At 31.8% G+C, this 13881-nt stretch overlaps 2 protein-coding genes across 2 annotated transcripts; one reads left to right on the forward strand and one right to left on the reverse strand.

Annotated features, from left to right (window-relative positions):
* Positions 1–1824: 1824 nt before the first annotated feature.
* Positions 1825–2372, reverse strand: LOC127122942 (uncharacterized). Its single transcript, XM_051053216.1, has 2 exons — positions 2222–2372; positions 1825–2126 (listed from the first exon to the last, which is right to left on the reverse strand). Exons 1-2 carry the CDS (start codon positions 2370–2372, stop codon positions 1825–1827), a joined length of 453 nt encoding a protein of 150 aa, XP_050909173.1.
* Positions 2373–4672: 2300 nt separating this feature from the next.
* On the forward strand, positions 4673–6159 carry LOC127121353 (uncharacterized). The gene is made up of 4 exons (XM_051051868.1): positions 4673–4909; positions 5044–5114; positions 5218–5281; positions 5799–6159. The coding sequence occupies exons 1-4, from the start codon at positions 4804–4806 to the stop codon at positions 5939–5941; spliced, it is 384 nt and encodes a 127-aa protein (XP_050907825.1). The 5' UTR covers positions 4673–4803; the 3' UTR covers positions 5942–6159.
* Positions 6160–13881: the final 7722 nt, after the last annotated feature.

A 13881-nucleotide genomic window follows, 5' to 3' on the forward strand; every position in this document is an offset into this window, starting at 1 on the left:
TAATGAGACAACTTCGGTTTACTCATAAACATACTCACCATTCCAACTGCATAGCCAATATCAAGTATGGTATTATACAAATACCTTAGAGAGCCTACCAACTACTTGAACTGTGTCGCATCTACATCATCACCATCAGAATCATAATCCAATTTTTGATTTGTATCAGCAAGTGTGACATCAATTTTATAATTCAACAACTCAAATCTCTTCAGAAGCTCAAGTTCTTCTTTCATGGACTTCAGCCAGAATTTTTGCTTGAGAGCTTCTTCCGTACTTACGGGTTCAGAGTCTACTAACATGGCACACTGAATAACTTCCCCTTCAGAGTCTACTTCAGTATCTTGCAGCATGTCAAACTCTGTAAACCTTCTCGGAATGTTTCTGATTCTTTGTGGCCTCTAAACTTTTTAAGAACCTTCTGATTCTAGAATAGTATCAGATGATGCAAACTTTCTCTGAGTGTTTTTTATTCTCTGAACTTGTTCAGAACCTTCTGATTATGGAACAATATCAAATGTTGGAACTCCAAAAGTACCGACTTCAGAAGCATGACCACCTTCAAAATCTGGAATATTCCCAGAATCTGGACTACCACCAGAATGTGAATCACCATCAGTATATGGATCACCAAAATTTGAATCACAATCAGAATCTAGATCATAATCACATTTTTCCTCAGAATCAAGAAGACTCTGACTCACCTTTAGATTCAGAATCAATATCTTCATAATTTAACTTTGCATCGGAGTTGGATTGAGACTTGCTCCAATCCCATAGTTTTGAATCTTCCATAATAATATCTCTGATGACTTCAACCTTATTATTGAATGTACAATAAAGTTTATAAGCACTTGTACTGTGATACCCCACCAGTAATATCACATTGCTTCTATCATCTAGCTTCTTTCTAGTAGCATATGGAACATGTTTATAACAGACATAACCAAATACTCTAAAATGACTCAAACTTTACTTATCTCCAGTCCACCTCTCAAAAGGAGCAATTTCCTTCAGCTTCTTGGTTGGACACTTGTTGAGCACATATGCCGCAGTGGCAACAACTTCTCCCCACAAAGTATTAGGAAGCTTCATCTCCTTCAGCATGCTCCTTTTCATATCAAGCAAAGTTCGGTTTTCCTTTCAGCAAGATCATTGTGTTGAGGAGTATATGGAGCAGTCACTTCATGCCTAATTCCATTCTCCTCACATAACTTCTTGAACTCTGTAGATTTATACTCACCTCCACCACCAATTCTGAGAATCTTTAGAGTCTGACCACTCTGTTTCTCAGCCTTGATTCTGAATTTCTTATATTCAACAAACACCTCTTGTTTGAACTTTATAATGGATACCCATGTCATCCTTGTGAACTCATCCACAAATGAAACAAAGTATTTATTCCCTCCTAGTGAAGGTTTTAGAAATGGTAGACACACATCACAATGCACTGCTCATGAAGCATATTTTGCTCTTGGAGATACTTCTGATGCAAATGGCAGTCTTGGTTGCTTCCCTCTCATGCACACATTGCATGACTTTTCGAGTTTCTTAATTGTAGGAATTACACATACCTGTTTCTTTGAATTCAGATGCCCTAAGCTTATGAAGTTCAAATGACCAAATCTTTTGTGCCACAACTCACTTTCCTTCATAACACTTATTACGCTAAGGCATTCAGAGTTTGCAGTTTTAACATTCACCTTGAATGTTCTATTCCTTCCATATTCTGACTCCATAGTCAACTTCTGATTATAGTCATGCAACTTCAAAAGATTGTCCTTCATGGTAACTGAGAATCCCTTTTCAATTAATTGACCTACACTAATCGGATTTGCCATTATTCAGAGTCACTCTAACATTCCTCATTCCTTCAGCATTCAGATGCTTATCATTAGCACATCTGATCTTGGTCCTCTTCCCAAAGTTAAAATCAACCAACCATTTCTTATTTCCAGTAAGATGGTTTGAACAACTAGTGTCCATATACCTCCAGTCTTCTAGAGACGTACTATCAGAGTCAGAAGCCATTAATAACACATGTTCATCATCAGTACTTCTGGCTATATTCGCTTCTTCTGGTTTCCTCTCCTCTTTGACCAACATTCTACAGCGAAGTGGCAAAACTTCTTACAACAGTAACACTTAACTTTTATCTTGTCATACTTCTCCTTTCCCTTCTAACTCCCAGAAGTTGAGGTTTCTGACTTCTGAGACCTACCATATCTTTTCTTGGCTTCTGACCAAGACTGCTTCTGCTCTTGCTTGACAAAAGAAGCTTTCAGAATCTGCTCTACCTCTCTCTCAGAGGTTCTTTCAGTCAGATGAAGCTCTTGTGCCTCTAGACTAATATGCAGCTCTTCTATTCTCATGGTGCTCAGATCCTTAGAATGTTCAATTGCTACAACAATGTAATCAAACTGAGGAGTAATAAATCTAAGTACCTTTTCAATGATACTTTCTTCAGAGAGAGTTTCTCCATACGACTTTATCTCATTTGTGATCAGAATTACTCTAGAGATGTAGTCAGGTACCTTCTCATTGTTCTTCATGTTGAGATTCTCATACTGCTTATATAGAGACTGAAGCTTCACCTTCTTCACTAATGCATCACCGCCATAGCACCACACCAATGTGTCCCACACAACTTTCACTGTCGTTGAATCAACGATTTTCTCAAACACGTTCACATCCACACACTGATGGATGTAGAACAATGCCTTCTGATCCTTCTTCCTTATATCATGTTGAGAATTTCTTTATGCATTCGTTGCATTTTCTGGAAGTGTAGCGTAACCTTTATTGACGAGATCAAGAACATCTTGATCTCCAAATAACACACACACATATGAATCATCCAATAATTCCAGTTCTTGCCATTGAACACTGGAAGCTTGGTACTCATATTACCATTTCCGTTCATCTTTAACCTTGTGCAATACACTCAGATCTCACCTAAACAAACTGTTTCCCAATCCTGCATAATCAAGATATGTGATTCTGTTACAATTCTGATCAGAAATTCAACACGAATTCTCCGAACAGAAATCAATCACACAACGCATCAGTGTTTCACTTGTGTTTCCTGTGGTGTTTCCCTATGGATCTGAACCGGAGCGCTAGATACCAATTGTTGGTGCACAAGGTGATAAAGAGGAATAATGAAAATAACAGAGAGAATAGTGAATAATAACAATTTCCACTATTCTAAAACAATTACAAATGCTACACGTACTACACTGCTCCAGACTGCAAAAGAAGGATAATGATAAATGTTCATACCACTAACTTGTTTAAATACAAGTGGGACTTAAGAAAAATACTAAAATACCCTTTAACAAATTTTGTCTATAAGTTACTAAAAATGAATTAATTTTAACAATAGAGAGAATAAAAAAGTTAAATAGGTGTTTATTTTTTAGAGGTGTACAAAAGTCATTACCATTTAAATATGATATGTATTTGTTAGTTTTGTAAGTGATGATTCGAATCATATTAATAGAACTATTGATAAAAAATCATTCTCATTCTATGATATCTAATCTAATTTAAGTCAATTTTAAAGATTATTTGAATCATATCTAATTTTTATAAAACATGAAACATAAATACGATAATTATTAGGAAGCATGACATCCATATAAGGTAATGAAGAAAAGCTCAAAATGTGTATGCTATTAAAAAACAATTATTACAAAATGAGATGGTTACATCGCACACACGCAGTCACACACGCATGCTCACACGCGCACACACATACACGCGCACACACACACACATCAATCTTATCGTGTTCGAAGAAGTAATCGGTAGTAATACTCTCTTCTTATGAGACCAAGTACATTGTCGCTTCGTTGTGTGCGTGCCAAGCCGTGTGGTCAATGAATCTATTAAAGGAGTTAGGCAACAATGAGGGTGATGCTGTAACGCTCATGGTTAATAAAGTTTTTCTGCTATAAATCTTCTAAGAATCCAATTCACTAATTCAAGTGATGTGACTGGTTACTGCGAGACTGTGACTAGTTACAAAGTGGTGTATTTTTTACTTTTATTGTTGGTATAACTGATTAAACATTCACAATAATCGGTTATCAATGTTATGTCTTTTAATTGTTGAAACAGTTGTGACCGATTACAAATTTTGCATGGTGGTAAATTCAATTTTTAACGTTGTTATTTGTATTCTAATCAATTGTATTTTGTATATATACCCAAAGAGTATCTCAATCAATGTTTAATCTTAATGTCAATTATCACCCTCAATTATCCATATTTAATCGCTCTATTTTTCATCAACCAAGCGTGTGATTTCAAATTCTAATAAATTTATCAAAAATAATAAAATCACAAAGTAACTTATTTCGTTGGTTAATAGTAGCAAGATGCACTTTCAAAAGTATATAAATATTAAAAACTGGGAACAATCGGAATCCAAAAACTAAATAAGGTAAATAAAACTAACATGATGACTGAAGCTTAAAGTGAATATGTAATATAGCTACTTTTGAATCTAGAGTATGAGAGTAAATTTGAATACATGGTTGATGAATTGAGATAAACATCGTATAAACAGAAAGTCATAAACCAAGGGCCCTACATATTAGGTGAAAAACCAACCCAAATTGTGTGAAACCTCCTATAAAGTAAATGAATGAATGAATATTAAAAAATTTCTTTGTACTTGTTTTGGAACTCATCATTTTGTGTTTTGTGTTTACTCTCTTTTCCATGCGTGTCGTGTGTATATAAGTTAAACTCACATGCTTAAGAAAAGCATCTCATGCATCCTCTCAACAAAAGAAGATGGAGCTTATAAAAATAATCACTTTTCTAAACCTTTTCTTCTCTTCTCTACAACCAACTTTTTCTTCTTTACAAACTCAATCACATACAACAATTCAGCATCAAGGTAAGCACTCCATCAAAACATCTGTTTGTCTGCCTATCTTTCTGTATGTTTGCATATATCAACATAACCTTTTAACATTTTGATATATTTCTTGCTGTAATTAATTTTCTCTACTCTAAATAAATATTATATAGGAATATTAAATGCACACCGGAAGCTTTATCTACCAATAATACTGCATAGAAAGCCAACATTCACCGAAAAGGTACGTAATACATAAATATGAAGTAGCTTCTTTAGTCATAATTATTTTTTTCATCATTTATGCTATACTTTATTTTTAACTATATGTTCCTATTTATAAGTAGGTTAAAGAATCTGATGAAGCTATAGATCTTGTATCACACAAGAAGGAAGATTCGCTTCCTACAGGTAATAATCAAACTATGAAATAAGTTACTATAAATAGTGATGAATGCATTGAATGCAAAATGTTTTGTTTGTGATGCTAGCTTTCGTTTATGTCATTTTTCATATCATAAAAGCTTATCAAGTATTAGGTATACTAAAACCAAACCTGCAGGCTCTCTTTACCTATCCTTGTTGGTGCACAAAATAAAGCTAGGTTTTTATCAAGCATGGGTAAACAAAAGTTTTTTTCTTTTTCTCAAACAAAGCTAAAACTTTATTTTAAAAATTAGAAACTCTTTCCCTCATACTTAGGGATGTCAAACGAGCATGGAAAATTTAGATTTGTCATACAAGATGTGGTGAGACGGACAAATATATTTGAAGGTGCGGACTAAAACATTGATTCACTCTTAAAAAGATAACGATAAAACGGACATGTATGAATGGCGTGATTTTGCCACCCCTACCTTTACTCATATACATATCAATAAACATTGATTTAGAGATAACATGTTTACGAAATTGTGGAACCTTACAGGGAAAGAAAAGAAGAAAAAGCAAAAGATGGCGGTAGGCAGGAAAGGAACAAGACAAGAGTGGATGGAGTCAGAAGATCCATCAGAATACTTTACTATGGATTACAACCGTGTTAAAAGACGCCGTCCAATACACAACAAGTAATTGTCGGTTGCTCCATAAACCTATAACAACTCTTTAAGGTTACAGTTTTGCTAAATCTGTGTAATATTACGATTTTTGTTTTTTTACTTAAAGGTGCTTTCATGTTTGGTGACAAAGAATTCTTTTATTTTTTTCCTTTGTAAAACAACTGGCGCCTTTGAAGTTGCCTTAATTTGTGGGTCTTGTCGTAAGAACAATTTTGATTAGAGTTTTGGTTTGACCATTTTTTGCACTCAACTGGAGGGAGTATTGATTTTGATATGTTTTATTGTTTTTGAATAAAACTGTTTTTATTTTTAAAATTGATTTTAGTTTTAAGTTGAAAATTTTACCTCTTGATTTAAGAATTGATTTAAATTTATGGTTCAACTTATTTTTAAATAAATGACTTCAAAATAAATTTTGTGGTTATAGAATTGACTCTTTTGCTCAAATTGCTATTTAATTCACTTGTTCATAGAATTATTTTATTTTATATTCAATTTTATAAAATCAACACAAAATTTTATTATATATTAAAAATATCTAACTATTGTGACGATGATCACTCCTTCTGTCCAGCTTTGATCTCCTCTTCTAATTTTGTTGTCGTGCCATCTGCCAACACAAAAGATTGTGCAAGCACTCACATGAAAACATTCTTCTAAGAGAATTGTTATTTTCAAATATAAAATAATGATAGGTCGGGTCACAAATCCATTTCCTCAAATAATTTATGAATGATTCGAATTTATTTACGAATATATATAATATAATCCATAACAATCGATATAGTTTTGATTCAGGTATCGATTTGAATTTTATTATTCGCAAATTCATTGACCCAACTTATTGATATGACTTTGTAATTTCTTATTATTTTTATTATTTTTAAAATATAAATATAAATTAATATCTTATAATAATCATAAGGTTTTTAATTTTTTTTATTCTTTATCGATAATACTTCTAGAACAATGAGTTTATATAATTCTAAAATTAAATATTATTTCTTATTTTCTTTTATAAATTTTTTAATTTTTTATAGTTTATGAAAATAACGTGTTTAGTTGAATTGTATACGATTATCAAATATTATATCATGTTGATGAAGTTTATTAAATATTATATGATGTGTTCCATTGAATTTGAGTATTATAAATATGTATGATTGTATTAAGTTGTGTTATATATTTTTCTAAACGAATAAAAAAACTCATAAAAAATATTTTTTATTTGAAAAATAATTCGCGAATTCAATCCAACTCATAAAAAAACTAGTCGGTTCTGATCGATTTTGACAATGAAATTGAACGGGCTGAATAATGGAATAGGTTTCAATCCAATCCAACTCGTGTAACCCCTATATAGCATATTAAATATATGTAATTATAAATCAAGAGTATATATATCATTATGTAGTTAACACAAGTAATTAAGTATGCATTCATAATCAAGGTTATGCGAGCTCACGACTTATGCGACATAATTAAGATTTATTATCAAACTAGCTCATACTAGACTCGCACTCCATTAAATTATATTTTTTCTTTCGTATCACAATGAGTGATTTAGTTAATCATTTCATACAGATTAAAAAAAATGAATAAATAAAAGAGAAAATGACATTTTTACAAAAATATTATTTATCAAATATTGATAATGATAAAAGTAATACTAATTAGAAGATATAATTAAAAGTATGTATTGAAAATTCAAATTTGATCATTTATTTTGAGAAATTTTTATTCTAAATGTGTCATTTATTATAGGACGGATGGAATAACTTATTATCAATAAATCATGAAATTTATGAAAATTTATGGACATTTTAATATCAACAAAGATCATTAAACATAACATTCATCATCAAGCATTATCAAATATTTTCTTTTCAATCATTTAATTAAGTATATACACTTAATTATTCATCACCCATTGATTATTAAGGGTGTGATTGATCTTGCTAAAAAAGAAAAGGAACTAGACTAGACAACTTATATATTACCATGTTTGAATTAGAAAATGGTTATCGAACTAAAAAAAAGCGTTAGCAAAGGACATACCTGACAAAAACAAGAATCTTGTAACTCACTAAATAATGTTACAACTTTTTTGTCATGTACTATATAGTATCTATCTATAATAAGTCAATTGTCTAAATTTAGTATTCTACCCTTTCTTTTCTAAAGTTTTACACTTTAAAAAGGACTATATAGTACATGACTTATTATAGATAGATACTATAATAAGTCAATTGTCTAAATCTATCTATAATAAGTAAACTCTAAATGTTTCAATTAAAACATTTTTATATTTTTCATTATATTACATGTGACATGTTCCTATTAGTTTAATCACACTATCTCTGATCCATTTCTTCTAACATGTCAAGTGTTCAATTCGATTTCCTTCACTTTTTCAGTTTTATTTTAAAATTTGTTTTTTTCCATCTTCTCTTTCCCTTTAATTTTTTTAAATAAAAATTAAAAGAAATTGAACCCTTTTTTAATGAATGAGTAGAAATATAAGAAAATTTTTAATTTTTAAAATAAAAAATTTAGTCTCAACAATAAAACATAATTATTTTATAATTATTAAAATATAATTCATAGATATTAAAAATAATTCATAATTAAAAAATTAACAAATTATTTTATAAAATTGTTTAAACGACTGACAAGTCATTATCAACACAATACATGTTTTATTTTTAATCAATTATTACTTTTATTTGAGAGACGAAATTCTTATTTTCAAATATCAAACTTTTTTATACAATAATTGTTAATTTTACGATTAAGTAACTCATTTCAAATTTATATATGTACCTAAATATATTTTATTAAATTAGATAGTACTCAATAGTGGTGTAGACAACTGACTTTTCATCTTATGTGTCACTACTAGAACAATCATATTTTATTTTAATCAACAATTATTTTTATTTGAGAGATAAAATCTTTATTTTCAAATGTCAAACTTTTATTTGTTTCTTTCTCCATCTCAGGTTTTTATTTTTAATTTTGTACGAATATTTAATAAGATTGAGTTTATATGATCATTTTCATTTTACAATTATGTAACTCGTTTCAAATTTATATATATAACTAAATACATTTTATATCGTATCAAATTGGATAATATTTCATAGTCATGCAGACAACTCCATCTCACGGGTTATTATCAATATAATACATGTTTTACTCTTAATCAACATTATTGAATTTATAGAATCATTGTTCATTTTACAATTAAGTAAGTTATTTCATTAACGTGTATATCTATATGAATTTTATACCGTATAAAATATATTTACGCATGCGGATGCATGGGTATCTTGCTAGTTCTATCTGGTATTTACACTTTTTCTATCAAATATATTAAAATAATACTCTCTCTCTTCTCTCTCCTCTCTCCTCTCTCTCGCTCTCTCTCTCTCTCTCTCTCTCTCTCTCTCTTCTCTCTCTCCTCTCTCTCTCTATTATATATCATATATATATATATATATATATATATAATATATATATATATATATATATATATATATATATTATATATATATATATATATATATATATATATATTATATATATATATATATGCATCGCAGAAATACCACTCAAACAACCGGAAACATTGCCCCAAAAGATTCAGGCTAGATCTCAAATCACCAAAAGCACCATCGACCGTAAGAATCAACCAAGATAAGCACCAAAAACCACGACCAACACCAACTCTAGAATCAAGACAAAATATTTGATTCGCTATTAGTTAAGGCAAGGGATATGATTTTGAAGCTAGTCAGAGAAACCACATGCTTTCACCTCTATTATACCTAAAAATCATTTACACACCAAAAAAATACTACTTTTCTCCACTTCTTTAACCGATGTTAAAGCATGGGAAAATACGATATCATTACAGACCATCCAAATAGACCATATAACAACATGGAAAATCATAGAAAAACCACCACTAAACTTAACCATACCTTATAAATAGATGAAAAACTCAAAAAGAAACGTAAGATATCTAAGGCTTTGTTTGGGAGTTTGTAGGAGAGGGGAAGAGAAGGCTTTCATAAATGACTTTTTTCTTAAAAACATAGTAAAATATTTGACATTTTCTGAAAAAAATGATTTTGTATATAATTATAAAATAGTGTTTATCATTACTATATTTTCAATTTTCAGAATACTATAACAACATAAAATATATTTGGAAAATTTATGTAAGCCTTCCAAAATTCTCCTTCAATACAAATTTTGAGTTTCCCCGAATTAGGGTTTTTTTGGTGTTATGAATAAAAAAAACCTTCCAAAACCCTCCCAACTAAAATCCTTCAATTATTTATACTCAATCCTTCTCTTTTTTTCAAGCCATCCTCTTCATTCCCTTCTAAACTCCCAAACAGACCCTTAGAGAACCATCTGACAACCCAACCACTAAAAGATCTTATACCAAACTATCGAAGCAAGATTACAAGTGACAAAAATATGGGAAAATCACTTGATCAAACCCTCATACAGGTGACAAGAGATACCGTCAGGATCAGTGATCACCTCTGTTAGGTTCTGTGTTTTGTGATTGACAGTATTTTGTTAAAACAAGTGAAATAGCAAGATGTTGGACACAATGTCTTGACATTCTTGTACAACATCATGGCGTACTGTTGTTTCAGTTTCTTGGAAGATTTGTTTTTCAGCATGTGTTTAATGAAGATTCTTTGATGATTTGATTCACGCATTCTGTGGTTCAAAATGCATATTTTAGAAGCTCAAAGATCGGTTCCAGCTGTGCAATGTTTCTTAAGAATGATTGTAAAAAAAATTAAGGAGACATTAGATCAGATTTGATTTGATTCTGCAGAAGATTGTGCAGAATGGATGTCAAAATATTTAAGGAAACATTTGATTTTATTCTGTAGAAGATTGTATATAATGGATGTAAAAACATTTAAGGAAACATTAGATTTGATTATGCAGAATGGATGTCAAAATATTTAAGGAGACATCAGATTTAATTTGATCAGATTTGATTTGTTTTGATCTGCTGGTTTTTTAGCCCGAAGCCCATGCTATTCTGGGGCTATTTAAAGGACAATTATAAACCTAAAAAAAACTAAGTTGCATATGTAATAGTCTCTGTTAGGGTTTAATTTGTTCATTGTTATTTGTAAGTCATTCTTGTATCACTTAGATGCTTGAATTGGACTGAGTTTTGAATTGTAATTGTGAACCACTCATAAGCTTTCAAGCAAGAGTGAATTATGTTTCATTGGAAGTGTGTCTTTTGTTTATCGTTAGAAGTTGTTATCACTGTTGTGTGATTGAATGGAAGTGAGAATGGTCTCATATTTAGGAGAGTCTTAGATAGAAATTCCAGGGGTAATGCATAGGTGAGAAGTTTATAAAATCAGAGGTTGTTTAGAACTTCAAACTAATACTATTATAGTGCATTTCCTTCCTGGCTTGGATTCCTCCAGATGTAGGTGACGTTACACCGAACTGGGTTAACAATTTACATGTGTTATTTAATTCCTGCTTTTTACTTTAACATTGTAATTGTTTCTGGTGTGACATGTTCTGATCTTGGTGTCGTGACATCGTATACGACATTTGTTATATATGTACCCGGATTTCAATTGGTATCAGAGCATGCACCCTGTTCTGTTTTGGGTGAGCTTCGGGGATATATTTTCTGGTACTATGTTCAAGGAAGAAGGATTTTTCAATAGACCACCTATTATGGATAGCACCAACTATGTTTATTGGAAGGTGCGTATGATGAATTTTCTAAGATCTATGGATAACAGAACCTGGAAAGCAGTTATCAAAGATTGGGAACATCCTGTGTTACAGGACAAAGATGGGAAGAACACAACTAAGTTGAAGCCTAAAGAGGACTGGTTAAAGGAAGAAGATGAACTTGCTCTTGACAACTCCAAAGCTTTGAATGCCTTGTTCAATGGAGTTAAAAATATATATTTAGGTTAATAAATACTTGTACTGTGGACAAAGATGCATGGGAAATCCTCAGAGCCACTCATGAAGGCACATCAAAAGTAAAAATGTCAAGACTTCAAATTCTCACCACCAAATTTGAGAGTCTCGGGATGAAAGATGATGAGTGTATTCATGATTTTCACATGAATATTCTTGATATTTCCAATTCATATAGTGCCTTGGGAGAGAAGATGTCAGAAGAGAAGCTGGTTAGAAAAATTCTCAGATCGTTTCCTAAGAAGTTTGACATGAAGATCACATTTATTGAAGAAGCCCAAGACATTTGCAACATGAAAGTGGATGAGCTTATTCAGTCACTTCAAACTTTTGAATTGGCTATCAGTGATATATCTAAAAAGAAGAACAAAAGCATAGTTTTTATCTCCAATATAGAGGATGAAGAGGATCAATGTGACTTGGAGACTGATGAAGGAATTTCTAATGCCAACTTATTTCTTAGGAGGAAATTCAATAAGGTGTCGAAGAAAATCGATAGGAAGTCAAGACCTGATGTCAAGAACATGTCATTCGACATCAGTAAGAACAATGATTCTCGTAGAAAATCAAGAACAAAAGAAAATGCCAATCAAGGAAAAGGTATTCAGTGTCATGAATGTGAGGGTATTGGTCACACTAGATCAAAATGTCCCACGTATCTCAAGAAACAAAAGAAGGGCTTGTCTGTTTCTTGGTCTGATGATTCTATAGGTGAAACTGATGATAAAACTGTTAAACATGTTACAACTTTCACTAGTAGATATGAATATGATGGAGATTCTTGTGATGAGGATGTCTCTTATGAAGAATTGATTACTTCCTACAAATAGCTTTGTGACTGAAGTGAAGAGGTGTGTAAGACAGGAGAAGAGCAAAAGAGAATCATAGCTTGACTATAGGCTGAAAAAGAGAAACTTTTATCTACTGTTACTGATCTTGAAAATGAGGTAACTCTATTGTCTTCTAAACTTGAAAACATGACCAAATCCATAAGAATGTTGAACAATGGGTCTGATATGCTAGATGAAATTATTTAATTTGGAAAAGGGGCTCAAAACTTAAAAGGTTTAGGTTTTAATTAACAATATCAAAATAAACAAGGAAAAACGCCTTTGACAAAATTTATTCCTCCAGAAAGGAAGTATGGTCCCCTGATGACCGACCAAATGTTACAACATCCTGCCAGACATCAAGAAACTCAAACTAAAGTCAAGTTTTTGACTTGGAAATGTCATTATTATGGTAAATATGGACATATAAAGCCTTTTTGCTATAAAGTGTATGGTTATCCAAAACATCCAACATATCGTAGGGCCAATCATGTAATGATTAAAACTAGAAAGGAGTGGAAACCTAAGGTTTTTGTCTCTAGTCTTATATCCCATACTTCTCTTACAGCTTCATCTAGACAAGACTGGTACTTTGACAGTGGTTGTTCAAGACACATGACAAGGATCAAGAAGTATTTGGTGGACATTAATTCTTATTCCTTTAGTTTTGTCACGTTTGGTGATAGAGCTAAAGGTGAAATCAAGGGTATAGGAAAGATAGGTTGCACTAGTCTTCCTAGACTAGATGATGTTTTGCTTGTTGTCATACCCCAAAATTTGCCCATCAATATTTCAAGACATTTTTCAAGGCATTCCGAATCATTTTTATGACACTGATCTCAAATGGACAAAAGCCCAGCTCGCGAACGGCCCGATCCAGAAAATGGCCCAAAACTGGCCTGTTCGCTACGCGTTCGCTACCAGCTCGCCTAGCGAACGTTCGCTACCAGCTCGCCTAGCGAAGCAAACGTTCGCTACCAGCTCGCCTAGCGAGGCTGACAGACAACAAAAAATTTCGGGCTTCGTTATGAGCCCATTAGGTCATGAAAAATGGCATTATAAATACCAGCACTTCAGTAACGAAAAGAGGACGGAAAAACAGAGGAAGACGGACGGAAACCCTGGC

The sequence above is a fragment of the Lathyrus oleraceus genome, chromosome 2 (assembly GCF_024323335.1).
Source record: "Lathyrus oleraceus cultivar Zhongwan6 chromosome 2, CAAS_Psat_ZW6_1.0, whole genome shotgun sequence".
NCBI lineage: Eukaryota > Viridiplantae > Streptophyta > Magnoliopsida > Fabales > Fabaceae > Lathyrus > Lathyrus oleraceus.